Below are 17,974 nucleotides of genomic sequence, written 5' to 3'. Positions count from 1 at the left end.
CACTGCCCAAACCACAGTTAGTGATGCTCCAGGTAGGACTGGCTGATGGGTGAGGAAGGACTACCTGGGATTTTATTTCTGCTATGCACCAGGTATTCTGCTATTTCTGTTCTTTTTAAAGCAGGAATTACTGGAGGTTTGTAGCTTCTTTATGTGCAGTTTGGGATGTGTGGTGCAATTCCATCGTGTTTGGCTGTGGAGTGGGAGGCCAGTACCTCTGACTGAAAGATGGGGAGGAAACCTTCATCTAGGGAGCCTGAGATACTTCCTGATGCTTACTAAAGAAGTTAAACATCAAGCTATAAACCATCTCCTCTCTGCTCATCTCTGAATACTTGTATGGAAGACTTTTCCTCTGGTTAGCCACAGTCCTGAAAGCTGTAATTACACTTGTGGGTTGCTAATTCCCAGTTTTTTTTTCTGGGAAATCAGCAGCAAAAACAGTAGGCCCACAAGGGGCAGGAGTTAAAGCAGTTAAGATCATTAACATATGTGTGGTAGGTAGATTTGTCTGCTGCAGTATTGGGATGTGCGAGAAGCTCCTGAGGTTAATGACCTACGATTAAAAAAGAAATACATTTCCTTGATCTCTGAAAATTGTGATATAATTGCCTCTGGATATTTTAACATGGAAGTGTCATGTTTTACAGGCTTCATTATCAGTAGGGCTTTTCCCCATCTGTTTGCTGACATTGGTGAGAGCCACAGATGGTTTATACCTGAGAAAGTCAAGGTGTTAGGTACAAGAACTGGGTTTTTTCCACATAAAATGGAAAGCAAATTTCTTCTCCCTTTCTGGAAAGAAGAGAATGAGCTACCAGGGGTGGTGTTCTCATTCTTTGCTCCTACTCCCCCTTCCCAACAGTGGATTACTCCCTGAGGGAGTGGCTGCAAGGCAGCTACAGGTGTGAAGAATATGCCTTGGCTTGTGCAATAACTTCACTAAACTATTTTCCAGACAAGCTAGTGATAAAAAGGTAAATATATCTGAGAAGAGGGGAGATGCCCAACTGCTTTCTGGAATTACAGCTACTATATATGACAAACTTTTTTCCCCTGGGGAAAAATACACACTTTGTAATGTTGGTATTACTCTAAATACTGGTATCTTGATGAATTCAATAGATGGCACAAATCTCTGCCTTGCTGTGGAGGAAATTTCAAAACTATTTGCCTTTAGGTATATATTTACCTAAACACTGTAATTTTACAGTTGTTTTGTATGACTTGCTTGTGATTGTTTTGAGAGCTCATTCTATTAGGATAATTCTCTCTTTCAGAAAGCCATCCACCCTCTATTTCCCATTTTGCAGAGAAAGCTTTGTAGTTTGGAACTGAATTAAACTAGCTTACAAACTGGATAGACTAAATTTCAAATAATGTCTAGCTTCAACAGGTGCCATCAGCTGTGAGACAAACAGGGAGTCTGAGGAGAAAATGCACTATGGAGGTTCTGATCCATCAGTCCCTGACAGAGCTAAAAGTCTTCTGCTGTGCTAGTAGAGGAATTCAGAGATCAGTTTTTAGGGCCAGGGTATCTTTAAGAGAATAAAAATACTAGGAGGCTCCAAAGTCGAAGCAGAGGTCCATTACCCAGCAGCATTGTCAGGGGCGAGCCACAGATGACTAAGGAAGATGCCTAAGAAGAGAGAAAGAACACAGCCTCTCCTCTCCCCCCAGAGCTTTCCATTTTCAGCTTTGGGAATATCTACCTGCTGCCCCTTTTGTCTTCCACAGAGGGCATTCAAAGTCTTGCTGTATTTTGTTGCTATTTTTTCAGTGGAGGGACTTGAGGAATTCCCAGCAGAGGACCATTGGTAGGGAGAAAGAGAGCAGAAGAGCCTGACCTGGGCATGTTGAAAATACAGCATAGCCAACATCTCTCACTTCAGAAAAACTGCAGGCTTTTGAGTTGGGTGCTGTGTAGTCTTGGTGATGAGGTAGAAACATCAAATACTGCTTAGAAGACACTGCTGCTGCTCTGACTGCCAAAATTGTGGGTTTGGATTTTAAATAATATAGCCTTGATTTGCAGAGCAAATCCTTATCCTTGTAAGAGGAAGCAAGAGAGTTGATACAGATGTGTGCCATGGCTTCTCTTCTTGCCATCCCTCCCAACCATTCCTTTCCTAAAGACACATCTTACACAGAACAGACACCCTGCTAAGGCAGGGTCTTTTGTACTCTTTAAAATGTGCTTTCACTTCAAAACAGAACCATATTTTGCTGAGTTAAACATGGGAATGGCTCTGTGACATACTGGTTATCCTTCAAAAAGTTGTGGTGACAACTGATGCACTGATGCATACCTGACCTTTTCCTTTTTCAGGTTGTGTTAGCAAATATTTAAGTCATGTTGGACATTGCATGCATTTGCCTGGTTTTAAGTTGGTGCATTGCATAGCTCAAGGCTTGTGGCTGGCGTGTAACAACAGACAGCTAAGGCTGTGACTTGTTCGCATGTCACAAAGCAGTTTGTTTCTCTCAATTTAACTCTGCCACATCCTCTTCAGGGCATCTCTTTCAAGGGGGGAGGGGGGTGGAGGCTTTATCTGTCTTTAAGAAAAATCAGCTGCTATGTTAAGGTCTCGGAAGCAACAACAAAAAGAAACCAATGAAAGCACACAGCTGAACGCAGGGATGGAATCTCCTCAACTGAGATAGTTTGCAGCTATACCTGGGCCCCTGGTGGGGTCAGAGAGGGAGGGCAGCTCCAGGTACATCCCTGCAGTTCCCTGGTGTGCAGGAGCTGCCCTGGAATCAGCCCTCAGGCCTGGGATCCCGTGGGAGCGGCTGCGGGTGCTGAAGTCTCCCTGCTCAGCCCAGCAGGAGAATCGGAACACGCTGGAGCTGCTGCTGCTCCCCTGCCAGGCTCCAGGGTGAGGAGGCTCCTCTTGGCCTGTCAAGTGAGTGCATCTCCCCAGCCTCAGCTCTCCTTGGGATGGATCCGAGCGGGAAGAGCGGCACACGCATCGCACGGTCTTGTGCCAGCCACCGCCACCGAGGCTGAGGAAAAGAATTTAATTTATTTTAATGCGGCCGTTGAGGCATTTTAATTCCATCAAAGGCAATAACACAAGGCAAGCCATATTCGTTTGCTACTTTTAAATGGGTTTGATTCATCTCTGCTTGGTTGTTCGGTTTTGGACTTTGAGAATTCCTTCTTGCTCAGAGGCACAACTGTTCAAGGGTTGTGAATTTTAAAAATTGCAGATTAAATTCTGCCTTTCACACATGAATATTTAAACAGAGTCATATACTCTCTTCTTTCTGTAAGGTCCCATTTTTAATTATTAATGCCTGTTCTTTTGAGCAAATAAATGGCATATATGAGATTTGTATGCATTAAAAAAAAAAAGATACTTCTCTGGGACAAGTTCCAATATGACAATATTCTGTTATGAATATTTATGGACCCATCAAAATCGGTGAATACTGAATTTGCTGAAAGAAATTGCGGAAGGTTTGTTGTTTTTTCTTTTACTTTCCTTTTGAAAGGACTGAGAAAATCTTTGCAAATTGGGTCAAGTTCAGTACATTCAGTACATAAGTCTGGTCAAAATGTATATTTTAAATTATTTTTGGTTTAAAAAAATCAGTTTTCAAAGTTTCAGACTTTTTTGATTGGAAGCAACTTTTACATGCATAATATATCCAAATTGCAAAGAAAAAAATCCCAAAATTTCTGACAGCACTGAATAAAATGAAACAAACCAAAATATTTCCTTTATGGCAAAGATTTTATGTGAATGACAATGTAATTTGAGGTGCTTTTAATGTAAGAATTACCTTGCTTGTTACACATCAGTAGCAGAATATAGATCGGAGTGATTGTATTGACATTTTTACCAGGTGGTAATGAAAGCTTTTCATCCAGATGCATCACAATTCTTTGTTAGAATTGTGAGCAAAACAATTCTTTGAGGAATGCAATTCTATTGAGAGTGGTGAGGTGCTGGAACAGGTTACCCAGAGAAGCTGTGGATGCCTCATCCCTGGAAGTGATCAGGTCAGGTTGGATGGGGCTCTGAGCAGCCTGGTCTGGTGGAAGGGCCCATGGCAGTGGGTTGGAAGTTGGAAGATACTTAAGGTCCCTTCCAACCCAAACCATTCTGTGATTCAGTGACTTGAACACGCACTTGTATCACCCTGTGTTAAGGAAAACACCATCTCTTGCCTCTCGTGCCTGTGGCAGCATTTGTTCTTCCTGTGCCACACTTGTGGCAGTGTTGTGGCTTCTCTCCTCTATACCTGACAGCCTCTCTTGGATTGTTTCGTATTTAAAATGAAATCTTTAATGCTGCATAATTGAAGGTTGTTACTTTAATGGCAGCTGGTACCAGATGAGGATTCAGGTCTCTGGGTGCCTTTCCCTCTCCTCCCAGCACGTGCTGGGAAACTTGGTTGTGTTTGAATAAGGGTGTGAACAGTGTGTGATCCAAACAAGCCTCAAGGAAAGTCCTGTTACTACAAATATGACATTTCTGAATCAGCCATTGCACAGAGGTGTTTGCTTGTCTGCTTGCATCTTGGATTTTGACTTGGGAATGAAAACATTGTGTCAGTATTTCCCATGGGATGGGAGCACGATTTTCCAATCATCTCTAGCTGTGGGTGCCTGATTCAGAAAGTAAAATATTAAAGAGATAGAAATGGCAGCATTTATACGACGTGGTTTGTTAAAAGGTTTAGATAGTTGTAGAATAGCAGGAGTTACTAGATGCCTCTTTAGTTCACCCTGCCTATGAAAGGAAGAAACAAATTCATATGGTTTTGATCCCTTGCAATAGGAGGGCTGCTCTTTTTGTTCTGCTCCAAAAGGGGAGCTACTCTGCAAGAAATTAAAGGCATGCAAAGGCTAGGAATAATTTCTTTGCCAAATAGTTGATGCAGTCTAGATCCTGAGTGGTACCAGAGATCCAGGATTTAAAAAACTCTTTATAAACAGTAGCTTGTTTGGGTGTTTGTTTGTTTGTTTTGTCTTTATTTTCTTTTTTAAAAAAAATTAACCCTGTTTTTGCTTTACTTTCTTCACTGCAAGAGTGGCACTTGACATGGGGTCTTGTTTAGAACTGCTTTCAAAGGAAACAGGGGTTTTACTACATGTTCTCTTTGAAGTGATGAGCACAACCCTTTGTGACTATATGCCATTTTCTTTGCCTTCATTTTCTGCAGGGTTGATTCCTTCTGCTGAAGATGGCTCAGAAATGGGCAGTTCTGGCTGTGCTCCTTTTCTTGCTAATCAATCTGGTTGAAGGTAAGTGAGAAAGATGCAAAACTACATGTAGCACTGTTTGGTACTCTGCATTTCCAACTTGCCAGGACATTGAAACTTCATAGTACACCAGAGCAAATTTTGCCTATTGTTTAGTAGGAATGGAAAGAGTAATGTCACCTTGGCAGGCAAAATAATTGCGTGCCTTACAGAATGATAAATCTGATAGGAATCCAAAACTGGTCATCTAAAGACACATCTGTTCAGCTGGGACAAGGGCAGGAGAGCTATGATTTCTGGAATAAAAGGGATCCACATATATCTCTTACTAAACTTCTGCTCCAAGTGATGCTGGTTTTAACCGTGCCACAGGTGTGTGTTCCAAAGCTATTCTGGGTTTTACTGGCACTTGAAGCAAGGCACCTAATTCAGGAACGCAATAAATTTTTAAAAGTAGCTTCCTTTCCCTTAAGAGTGAATTTTGCCTGCCCCATCAATTTTTCAAAGCCTACATAAAAGTGATAGAAATTTGTTACCTAAAATAAAGGTGGAGGACTTGCAGCATCACTGTCCACAGCAAAATGGCATCATCTCCACTCCACTTCCAAACTTCAGGAAGGTGGATCTGGAAGTTTAATGCTAATATGTCCCAAGGCTGCCAGTACAGTCAGGAAGTCTATTTTGAAAGGTGCTGAAGCCAAAAGTTTTCTGTCCTTTTACAATGACTGTAGCATCTTTTTAGTGTATTTTTATTTCATCTTATGCAGCTCACAAAAGGGTGAGTGTAGAGGCTGGCCATGAAGTTGTGCTGAGTTGCCCCAACATCTCCAAGGTGCCTTTGCTGCTGGTGACATGGAAGAGGAATTGCAAAAGTTGCTACTGCTTGTCCTATAGAAGGGATCAGAATGAGACAAGAAGGCTGAACTGCAGTGAGAGGATCACGTGGAAATATTCACCTGTCACTGACCCTGCACTTCGTATTTACCCTGTGAACCTTGGGGATGAGGGAATTTACACCTGTGAATTTGCCAACAGTGAAGGGAATTTTCATTTTCTCTTTTCTCTGATTGTAATAGGTAAGACTGCAACACTAAAATAAAAGTTAAATTAGTTTATTTGCAACATAGGCAGGAACAAAAGAATATTTGGAAGCATAGTGAATAAAAAAACACAGGAAGATTTTGTGTTTTGGCTATATTAGTTAAATCATCTCAATATAACTGAAAAAGATAAGAAATTAATTTTTAACTCTATGATTGTGATTACTAATTTTAGTCACTTGATTTTTTTTTTTTTTGGTTGGGTTCTTTTATTAGTTTGCTTTCATTTTTTTTTGTTGTTCCCTTCAGAATTGTGCCTTTCTGATAAATGTTTAGGTGTTGTGCAAACCTTTCCCCGTTTTGCCAAATGCAGAACGAGTTGCTGGACTTCAAGCAGAAGACTTTTGCCCAATTCCTCTTTTATTTCCCTACTATCAGATTTTTGATTCTACATATCCAAACTCCTAAATATTGTACCTGAATCTTCAGCAATCTGCCTTTTCATCAGTCAAGTTGAAAATATTTATTGAATCCACCCCTCTCTGTCATCCCATCTCCTGTTAATCTGTCATCACCTTTTGGCAAACAGGAGGAAGCAGTACTTTAGATGCAGCCAGCTAGTTTTTGAGGTGTCCACCTTGGACTTTTTGATGTTTTTTTTTTTTTTCCTTTAAGGGGTGCTAATATTTCAAATTATTTTAAAATCTCACTAATTTGTTATACAATCTAAAAAATATCACCAGTTTGTCGGTTTCTCAGTTGGTGATTTTATACTAAATAGAAATATAAAATATGAATAGAAATAATGGTTGTGGCTTTTTAAAATTTCTTCTGCAGTCCCTCCTATGGTGACTCTGACCCGTGATGAGAGCAGGGTGGCTGCCTGCCAGGCATCTGCAGGAAAGCCAGCTGCTGACATCTCCTGGATCCCTGCAAGCAATCACAGCTCTGAGGAAGAATTCCAGCACCCCAATGGAACAGTGACCAGAGTGAGCTACTTTGGCTGGACCAACAGCTCATTTCCTTCTGTCACCTGCCAGGTCACCCATGCAGCCATGAACCAGACTCTGGTCATTGACCTGAAATGTAAATAATGTTATTTTGTGATTGCTTTTCATTATGTCTTGGGCTCCTCTCTGCTGTTCTGTGCAGCTCTTCCCACTAAACGCGAGGGCCCTGGAACTAGGTTAGTGTGGTTATGAGGTGAAGTCCTAGTGCATGTTGAGAGATAAATTAATAATTTTGAAACCAAATGCTTTGTGGCACTGTAGAGAGAAAATTTGGCTTGTTTTTCTTTCAGTTCCTGTTCTGTTTACAAGAATTGCTTATTCTGCTTTCAGTGGGTTCACCTTGGCTGGTTCCCAGTGCCCTCCAAGCTGCTCTATTGCTCCCTCCTTTTCAACAAGACAGGGAGAAAAACACAATGGCCAGCTCGTGGGTCAAGGTGAAGACAGGGAGAGATCATTCACCAATTACTGTCATAGGCAAAAGAGACTTGAGAGAAAGTAATTTCTTGCCACTCAAATCAGAGTAGGATAGCAAGAAACAAGAAAGAATAGAAAAGCATCTTCCCCACAACATTTTGTCCAGCTTTTCCACAGTAGTGATGGTCTGGAGAAAATTTCCTTGGAGCATATCTGCCTGTGACTTGCAAAGGTAGTAAAGGCTAAAATTCAGCTTCTGTGGCTGTGCTGGACCTGTTGGAAGTCTATCGCAGTAGGATTTGTAAGAGCAGGTAAAGAGCTCATATCACCAAAATATCTCTACTAGTAAAGGCATGAAGAACAGAAATCAGCATAAACCAGTCATCAATAACAGCATTTTGCAGGGATGGCTGCTCAGTTGTTCGAGGCTAGTAGTACTTGAAGAAAATGAGACTGTAGAGGCAGATGAGTTGAAAATGAAAATGTGTTTGCATGTACACACAAATGACTGGGATGTGAGGCAGCTTCTTATTGCTGGTTGGCATCCAGACTTCTCATCTTTCTGCTTTGTTTGAAAGCAGAGGATTAGCTTTTTCTTCCAGACAAGGTAGGCAGTTCTGTCACAAATTCATGGATACTGAATCTAGCTCTGTAACTTGCTCTTTTTTCTCATTGCTCAGACTCCTCTGTCCTTCAAACCAGAACAACCTCCCATAGGCTTCTCTACATCCTGACAGGAGCAGTTGCAGGTGTCGTTGCTGTCATTGGTGTGCCTTTATGCTTGATTTTCAGGCGCAGAGGTGAGTCCTTTGAATCTGAAATACATTGCAATCCCATTGCTGACTATGTGCAGGTAAAAGGATATGCACTTTATTGCTGAGACTGAGAGGGAGTGGGAGGCAAGGAGGAAAATGTTCATATGCACTGTCCTTTTGGAGAAGTCATAATGAAACAAGGGGTAGCAATTTAAAATAAGTCTGGAGTTTTGAAAGAGCCATAAGTATTGTGGTATTAGTGCATTACAGACATGTCAGAGATTCATGCAGATGAAAAGTGTTCTGTCTGTTTTTAGTTTAAAAGGCTCTGAGTTTTTAGAATGATTTTGTTTGCCCTGCATTTACTAGCATGAAATTCTATACTTAAGAATGACAGTTTATAAAGTAATGACTAAACACAAATGATCTCTTTCCATGAGCAGTGATAAGTTTTCCCTTGAGCAAGTGTAAGATTAGGCCAAGTGTACATAGTTTGATATCTTTCAGATAATTGTGCATTGGGTATATTAGACAGCTGATTTGTTTAATTTCTCACACTAAATGCAAAACACAGCTACTAAGAAGAAAATGAACTTATCCCAGCAGAAACCAGGGTACCCAGCATGACCAGAAGTTTCAATGAAGGGAAAAATAAAACAAGAGCATGTTAAGGAGCAGGATGTAAAATAATAAGAACTTAAGATATGAGGGGAACTGTTTTGAAGAAAGTCTTTCAAGAGCTGGGGGCAGCTAGAGGAGAACCCCAGCTACAAGAGTTGTGTACCCTGCACCATCAAACCATTCTAACTTCCTACTTTCAGCTTGCTGCTTACCTAAACGAGCACAGGCCCCAGCAGAACATTTTACAGTAAGTGGGCTTTGTGTGTGTCTGTGCTTTGCAGGTTTTCGTGTATTCTTCACTAAAACTTGTGATTTCTTTGCAGTGTGTCAACTCTGACAAACCTCCCATATACCTCTGTGAGCACTTGGAGGGGGGGAATGAGGAACACATCATCTATGAGAATGTCTGTTGTTTGAATGGCCCTATCTTCATGTATAACCAGAGTATCTGAGCAATTGTTTAAGCACTGGATAGAGAGTGGTGCGGTGCATTTCCTGTCTATAGGTCACATTTACAATGCTGAATTTTAGCTCTCCCAAAACTTAATATTTTCATATTTCTGCTTCTCAGAGTAGTCTTTACTCAGATGTTTTATTTAAGAATGTGTATTCTTAATGGCATAGGCCTGCCTGATTTAAGATTGGATGGAATCAGACATGCCTTTTACAAGGAGCAAAAAAGGCCCACTTTGTTTTGCTGTATTGGAGACAAACACAGCTATGAAACTTTTATTTTATGTAGCAGTTCATATACTTGTAAGCCAGGAAACACCAGGGATAAATCTGCCACCATAACTTTTACTCACTCTCTAATTCCAGTGTGTTGTGATATATATTTAAAAATATGAAAATGTGCTGCTTTTCCTCAGGGCTTCTGCCTCACTTAATGCACATGGAAAGACCAATTATTTCCTATTTTGTTTTCTGCTCATGATTTAATTAAGGTTCGTGTGCCTTGTTTGTTGCAAAGTGGTCAGAGTGTTCTGAAGCTAGAATGATTCATTTCCCCATTCAGGACAATTTCATTGATGAGAGGGGGAGTTGCAGAGATCAAAGGCTTCCAGTGATTTTAGGTGCTAAAGTAGATTGTTTGTGGCTTGTCTGTTTTGTTTTTGTTTTGGTACTTTGTTTTCAGAGAAGTTAGCATTGTTTGTTTCCATCTATTTTGCCGTAGAGACCAACATTTCAAAATTTGATTTTGAAAAGACAATATTAAGAAAAAAAACAATATTAAGAAAAAAATTTCAAAGACTGTCCCGTTGAGGCTTTGTGAAGGCTGTTCTTGATCTGTCTGCCAGTTCATGTTTCACCCTCTGTGCTCTACCCTTTTGCACAGAGAGCTCAGAGAAATCACATTTCTTTTTCAACAGTAATGTTACCTACCAGGTCTCTTCTGCTCTTTGTTTTTAGTTTGGGATCTATAGGAATGACAATCCCACAAAATTCTACAATTTTCTACAATGTAATACAATGGTGCATGTTTTTCTTCCTTTTGCAGACCAGAGCCTGGGAGTTCCCACCTTCACGTGCGAGAAGAGAAGCAGTCAAGCCTCCTGGCTCTCCGGAGAACATCTATGCGAATTACAACCCAAGATCTATTTATGTATTCTTAGGAGAGCGTAGGCACAACTAGCCAGCTCAGCTGCTAATGATACTCAGCTACTCAAACTGGTACTTCAACTCTTAAGCCTCAGACCTTACCCAAAAGACCAAAACCTTGGTTGTTCCTGACCTGATGATGTGGGGCAGAAAGGCCCTTTTTAGTAAGCTTTTTTGTCTTTCTCTAGATAGCAATACAGCTCTAGAGAAAGTTGGAATTTTCAAAGATTGAATTAGGGAAATACCTTAATTTTGTTTGAAAAAGACTCTGATGTATGTACCACCCTTCCTCAAAACAATAATGAACATATTTCTGTACCAGAGTAAAAGACTGCTGGTGAAAATATAGCACTTTTCTTTCCATTTTGACAACTGGATTCTCTTTAAAGTTCTGTGTTGGAAACCAGAAAATGACACAGGTCAAAAGTACAGAAGGTCTAAGCAATACATCTAACAGAAATGCAGAAAGAAGGCAGTTTTAGGGTTTTTTGGTTATTTTGTTTTCTGGTTGCACATGACATATGATGATCTAGTATTTGATATCTTTGTTTATTTTTGAATTTTTAACATGTTTCTTTTTCAATTAATGTGCTTGCATTGATAATTGGTAGAAAATAAGACAAATTTGACATTATACTGGATACGGAAATAAGAAACAGCAATGGAAATTTTTGGTCACTCTTTAATGTAAATGTGCAAATATGCAAACATTCACCTGAAGGATTTTTGTGGTTATTTGGGTAAATGTTTGTTGAACAGTTCCTGAGAAGCTGAGATCACATCATGGTTTTATTGAGAACAGAAGTATTAAGTTGTCTAAAGTGCAGGTGGTGTGCTTGTTTAAAACAAAGGAAACAAAGACAACCCTAACCACACCATTTATTTCTTTTCATCTTCATATGTCCAAGATAAAAAACTCTCCACAGACTGGTTGTTAATTTTAGTTTTTATTGGTCAGGTCTGTCAGAACTTCCAAATACTAATGCAGCAGTAACTAAACTGAAATGTGTGTTTTGAAGAGCCTTTGCCTGCTTGTTTCTGCAAGATTATCTCTGCTCCATAAGCATTCTTAGCCATGACCATCTCCCTGTGCCTTTTAATTGCATTTTATCACTTCTAAATAGACCTGGATGTCTGCTGACATCACTCCAGCCTTTCAGAAAGGCATGAAGAGTGACTCTGCCTTAGGGAAAAGGGTCTACAGAGGCCAGGCTGGTTTCCAGGCTTTGTGGACAAGCAAAGCCTTTCCTGTGGTGTCGAATGTCAGTGCTGGGTTACTCTCACTCTGGTGTGCATCATCATCATGCCTTCTGTGGGGAGGGAGAGGCACTTTTCATGTGTAAAACCTCTGGGAGAAATAAGTGACAGCTTGGAAGTAGAGCAAATAGGTTTGAAATGACTCTAGACAGGAAAAGTGTTTTGCATCTCTAGTGAAATCTGCATCAGTGCCTTGTCCAAGGTGCAGTTGAGGCATCATTTGTGACTTCTGAAATACAGGAAAGATCTCTTGTTTCTTAAGGAGCTGCCCAGTCAGGTCTAAACCTGGATTCCTGGGCTGGTGTTTCTCAGTGGGGTAAGTGAGCATGGATTGTTTTTTTGGACAAGTGCAGCAATCTGTGCCTTTTTCAGAAGCTGGATCATTGCAGCCAAACTGAAGGATGACAGGGCTGTTAAAATTAAGAGATTTAGGCTGCGGAGCAGCCTGCTTCTGGGAATCACAGTGCAGGTGTGCTGTGATCATTAGGCTGTAATGTAAGACCTTTTCTTAATTCCTTTGCCCTAAGTGATGTTGAAGGGTAAGATCTAATGGAGACAGAAAAGATTAGAATGTAGACAGTGAGATGATGGTGTATGGGGAGAAAGCTCTCTGAAGCTGTGATAATTTGTCCTGGCTGAAAGGATATGGTTTTCACACTCATATCTTTATTTTCACCTTTAATTTGTATTTGGTGGAATTGGCCCAGTCACCTGCAATGTGTCAGCTCTTCGATTAAGGTAGAAATTTGGAGCAGGCTTAGTACTGAAATGAGGTGCTCTGGCAATGACACAGGCTATCCTAGAATAAAATTGGCCCTTAGGTTTGTTGTATATGATTAATAAAAATTATCAGACCAAAGAGAATAATGTGGCTATTGAGGGTGGTTGTAAGAAAGGGCGGGATGTTAATAAAGCTTTCACAGGTACTTTCACTGTTGGCTATGACTGGTAAAGGGCAGGGTTTTGTCATATGTGAAGCTCTGGGTGTGGGCTTTGGTGACTTCCTCTTTGCCTACCATAACCAGAGCAATGTGTGCCATGCTTTTTGGGCTGATGAGCTGAGCTGATGAGTATTAGAGAATGAGAAATAATCACTTAAATATTTTCTGTCATGCTGCTTTTGTATGGAATAGGCAGCTTGGTGTAACCCAGAGAACAACACAAAATGTGTTAGGTATCTTAAAACAATTTGGTCTCAAAAATAAGCATCTTGAAATGTTTTTATATTTATCATGGTTCCCCCCTCCCCCCCCCCCCCCCCCCTTGTTAATTATGAGTACATTCTTGGTGAGCCTAGTCTTTTATTTGCACTGAAAAAAAATTTAATCAAGGCAGGTATTTTAGACTGCCAAAATGTGTAGGAAAATGCTGACTGTTTGTTGAATAATCATTGTGAGAGAGCTACTAAAAAGTGATGGGAATTGGAGTGAACTATTTGCACATTGTCACAAGAAAAAAAAAATTTAAAAAGACTGGGAGCATGACACTGCTGTTTCAGATTCACTATTTAGTCAAATGCACAGTTGACTGAATGTCACTTGAGCTTTTTAGCACCAGATGTGATTATAGATGAAAATACTCCTGTTTATTGTGTGGATTTTCACTCACATTGTTCATAGGACACTCTTTGTAATAATGATGATGTCTGCTTTCTGATTAATCTATGAACAATTTGTCTTCTGGAAATAGCAGGTGTTGTGATGCCTCTTTCTCTTCACTAAATATGGAAAAAAATGGTGACAAAGCATTATGCTTAGAGCCTCATAAATTGGAATGTGACTTCAGATGATGAACAATATTTGTTTAAAAACACAGATTTCAACACCAGGATTGAAATGAAGAAGGTAAACAATTTTCCTACAGACTTTGGAAATGGAGCAGATGTCCAAAGGGTATTTGCCAGTTCAGTGAAGAGCTCAGTTTTCCTAAGTTTGAAATTGCAGCTATAAGTTTTGTCTAAACTTCCTGGCATCAATTTGTCACAAATTTTCCTATCAGATGAGAAAATAATGCTTTATTTGGTTCTCCTCTAGTAACTGTAACACCTGTGATGTCTTTGTGGCCTGGTCTTTCTGACTTTGTGAAGTCTTTGCTCTTAATGATAACTTGTCAGCTCCTTAATTTTTTGTCCACAATCTGTATACACCTGTCATGTGCTGGAGGCAGTGAAGAGCTCAGGAATTAACCAAGTAGGACTTTTTCTACATTTCCTATCACTTCTCTATCCTGTCATAGTTTGTACTTGTGCTCTTAATGATGCCTATTTAAGCAAGTACCAACTTTACTCTTTTTCTTCCCCAATATTTCCATGCATTAGTTTTCTCAGTTTATTGATTTTTATGTTCTCTAAGTAATTTATTATCTAGTTTTATTTCTTTCTCTTTTTGGCATCAAATACAATTTTATTCTTCATTCTTTTGTTGCCTTTTTTTATGTGTGCAACAAGAGGTTTCAAATAGTGACTTGGTTTGTAATTTTTAGTGCTTTTCACTGAACTTCTCCATAGAGACATACTTACTCCAGGTCTCCATTTTTTCCCCCAGTGCATAACAGGAAGACAATCACTCTTGATGAGAAGCATCTTATGTTCTTAGACTTCTGTGAATCTAAGCTCACTTACCAAATCCAAATGCATAATATGCAGCATTTTATTTGTTCTTGGCTGACATCTGTCTAACAGAATCATAGAACTGCTAAGGTTGGAAATAACTTCTGAGATCATCAAGTCCAACCATTAACCCAGCACCATTGTGGTCACAACTGAACTGTGCTCCTCTGTGATAGATTTACATGTTTTTGGAGACATCCAGGAATGGTGATTTCACAATTTTCCTGGGCAGTCTGTTACAATGCCTGACCAGCTTCTTAATGAAGAAACTTTTCTGAATATTTAATACACTCTGCAGCACCTGTGAGGAAGAGGAGTGAGAAAAATGTGAGAGGAACAGCCCTGCAGACACCAAGATCAGTGCAGAAGAAGGGCAGGAGGTGCTCCAGGTACCAAAACTAAGATTCCCCTATAGCTCGTGGTGACACCATGGTGAGGAAGCTGTGCCCCAGCAGTCCATGGAGGAGCAGATTTCCACCTGCAGCTCATGGGGATCCCATCCTGGAGTACACTTCTGGCAGGAGCTGTGACCCTGGAGAGGGATATGTGCAGGAACATGTTTTCTGGCAGAAATCACACTGGAGCAGTCTATTCCTGAAGGACTGCATCCCATGGAAAGGACCCATGCTGAAGCAGCTCGTGCAGAACTGCAGCCTGTGGGAAGGACCCATGCTGGAGCAGTTTGTGAAAGGCTCTGTCCCATGGTAAGGAACTTGCTGGAACAGAGGAACTGTGTGAAGAAGGAGTGGTGGAGGTGCAGAGGTATGAACTGACCCCCAGAACCCATTCCTCACCCTGCTGCACTGCTGGGGCTGGGGAATATGAGGTAAATCTGTGAAGAAGAAGGAGTGAGAGCAAAAGTGTTTTCAATTTTGTTTATTTATCATTATCCTACTGTATTATTAATTGCCAATAAAATAAATTAACTTCCCCAAGTAAAGTCTGCTTTGCCCATGACACTAACCAGTGATCTCCCTGTTCTTATCTTGACCCATGAACTTTTCCATCATATTTTCTCCCCCTGTTGTGCTGAGGAGAGGGAGTGAGAGTGTCTGGCTGGGCACTGTCAGGTGGCAGCCAGCCAAGGTCAATGCACCAGGCAAGGCTTAGTCACCAGCAGAGCTATAATAGGAAAGAGGATGCTGTAAACATTGGATTCTACATTATTAAGGCATTTTTATGCCGATGGTCCCTCTCTAGGTCTTCTGACTTTAATCTCATCACTGTGTACTGAGCTCTGAAAATTTTATTTCCACTCATTCTATTCTCTCAGCTGTCAATAAGTACTGCTGAGCAAACAAGGCTAAGTGCTTTTGGGATTGATTTTTGTCTCACTTCTGCCACAGTCCAACAGCGTTTATATTGTCATATCATAATGTTCGTATCAAGCTGTGCTTATATTTTAGATTTCCATGTGTACATCTGAAAAAGAAACCATGGACATCCCTCCTGAAATCGTTTCTGTGCTAGATTTATGATCTCTGAAGAGCACAACCCCCTCTTCTGTGCAAAACATGCGGCCACATGCTGCAGAACAACGTGCTTAGTACACGAATGTCTTGTAACTCACTCCATCTTGTGTGAGAGGAGTGTTGTGTGGAATAAACAGACGAGCGAGCCAACTACTGAAAAGCTCTGGTCTGGCTGTTTGTCTTTTTGTGTAACTTGCTTGAACCATTCAAATCAGGAAGATTGGAATCCAACACCACCAGTCAGTGTATTGTTAGGTCTGCCTCCTTAATCAGGCAAGTTAGTGCCTGCAAAGCTCTGATACCTTCAGGAGCACTGCCTGCCTCCAGGTCTGAATATCTACCAGCTACACTTAGTATCACATCCTTCATCATTGTCATTTTTGTGTAATCAACAGTGGCTGCCAATTTCATGTTCCTATAGATAGCAAAAATAAAAATGTACACCTACATGCAAACATCTTGATTCATAGGTATATTGCTTGGTGTGTGTGAGTGTGTGTGAAGCTGTGAATATACACAGGAAAAGTTACAGGGTTTTTTTCCTTGAGAAATTAATTTCTTAATAATTTCCCATCAACAGAACATCTTGTTTTATATAAATGTTGTGAAAGACCTTATAAGACAGATAGACACATCAGGGATGAAATGAAAAGTTGCTGTGGAAACCATAACCTGAAAAAAAATCTTTCTTCTGTGCACTCAAAATCCCAGTCTTTGTCTTCTATTAGAATATTGTTTGCATATCATTTCCCTCTTTTAGAAAGAATATGAATTTCTGATACACAAATGGAAATGCCATCTTGACAAAAGTGCATCTCAGACTAATGGAATTTTTTTTTTTCCCTCTCCTGTGAGTACTTAAAGCCTTTCTCTTGTCTTGGTATCAGTCTGGTGTAGAGCAGAAAAAAATGTAATTCCTGTTGGTCAGGATTGTCCATATCTAACAGCTGCAGCAGTTTTGAACTGATCAGTGTCTTAATTTGACCTGATTTTGATGTAGGAGACAGTTTGGGGTAGGCTATAGAGGAGAGAATAAGAAACACATAGAAGATGTTAAGGCACAGAGGAAATGTTTGGCTAAACACAAATCACTCTAGCTCTCAGCTTGCAGCTGTCATCATCCTTCTATAGCACATTCTTAGAAAAACACATTTCAAAAAGGGCTGTCAAATGAGCAAAAAGAGATTTGAGCTCAATGTAGAGAGGCTGAATCACACCAGAGCTGGTGTCCACGCTCTGTCCTTGGGACTCTCCTGTAGCTGTTGTCCTCTGCAGTCATCTGTTGGCAGATGCATTCACACGGTGAATCCCTGGGTCAGGAATGTGCTTTTGAAAAGAAGCTCCCGGTGGTCCCGTGCTCACTGTGTGGGGTTGGTATTGTCCAGCAGCCTTGGAGCACACAGCAAATGCTGCATCTTTTCTGCAGCACCCCAGGGCTTCACCTAACACTCTCCAGCTGCTCACGGGTGTTCAGCTCACAGGATCAGACCAGAGCTAGCCCAAAATAAAATCCCCCAACTTGTGCTGTGCTCTGTCAAATCACTCCTGCTGAGCTACGCAGCTGATGAGATAAACTTAGCTTTTGTTAAACAAGCTCTTCCTGCAGTGTGATTTTTCTTTTTAATCTGTTTTGTATGCAAGAAATAACTTCAGCATCAGCTCCAAGTAGGCACTGAAAAATACCAATTTGCAGTGCTCATCTATTGAAGATCTTTTTTGGTCACACAAAGGATGCACGTGGAAAAGATGAGGCCAACTATTGCTGTGATTTTCAGTCTAGCAAAAAGCATTGGGAACTGATTCTTGACCTGCTAAAACTGGATTGTTTGGCAAAAAAACATAGCAGACATGGCTTCATGCAGGCATTATTGCTGGCTAAGCCTCATGTTTTCTTCACAAATTCTGAAATACCACAAAGAATGATTTAAGATCAGTCTGCACAATGATTTGCAAATGCATTAGTCCCATATCCCTTATTCAGTA

At 40.5% G+C, this 17,974-nt stretch overlaps 1 protein-coding gene across 4 annotated transcripts in view; it reads left to right on the top strand.

Moving 5' to 3' along the window:
* LOC116184216 (cell surface glycoprotein CD200 receptor 1-B-like) overlaps positions 1-15,974 on the top strand; it is a 30,365-nt gene extending 14,391 nt beyond the window's left edge. Inside the window, exons 5-11 of one of the 4 annotated variants that reach the window (XR_014949946.1) lie at positions 5,176-5,257; positions 5,983-6,291; positions 7,093-7,341; positions 8,360-8,479; positions 9,256-9,302; positions 10,554-13,755; positions 14,455-15,974. Coding sequence is in view for 3 of the 4 variants with exons in the window: in XM_085559807.1 (XP_085415933.1) it covers positions 5,197-5,257; positions 5,983-6,291; positions 7,093-7,341; positions 8,360-8,479; positions 9,256-9,302; positions 10,554-10,688 (921 nt within the window). In the remaining variant the exon portion in view is untranslated. Of the gene's footprint in view, positions 1-4; positions 2,907-5,175; positions 5,258-5,982; positions 6,292-7,092; positions 7,342-8,359; positions 8,480-9,255; positions 9,303-10,553 lie in introns of those variants that run through there. The other 3 variants (XM_085559886.1, XM_085559807.1, XM_085559956.1) reach the window with 3 other exon arrangements.
* The last annotated feature ends 2,000 nt before the right edge of the window (positions 15,975-17,974 follow it).

The sequence above is a fragment of the Lonchura striata genome, chromosome 1, assembly GCF_050655825.1.
Source record: "Lonchura striata isolate lonStrDom1 chromosome 1, ASM5065582v1, whole genome shotgun sequence".
In the NCBI taxonomy this organism is placed as follows: domain Eukaryota; kingdom Metazoa; phylum Chordata; class Aves; order Passeriformes; family Estrildidae; genus Lonchura; species Lonchura striata.
This window is presented reverse-complemented; position numbering and strand designations above follow the sequence as displayed.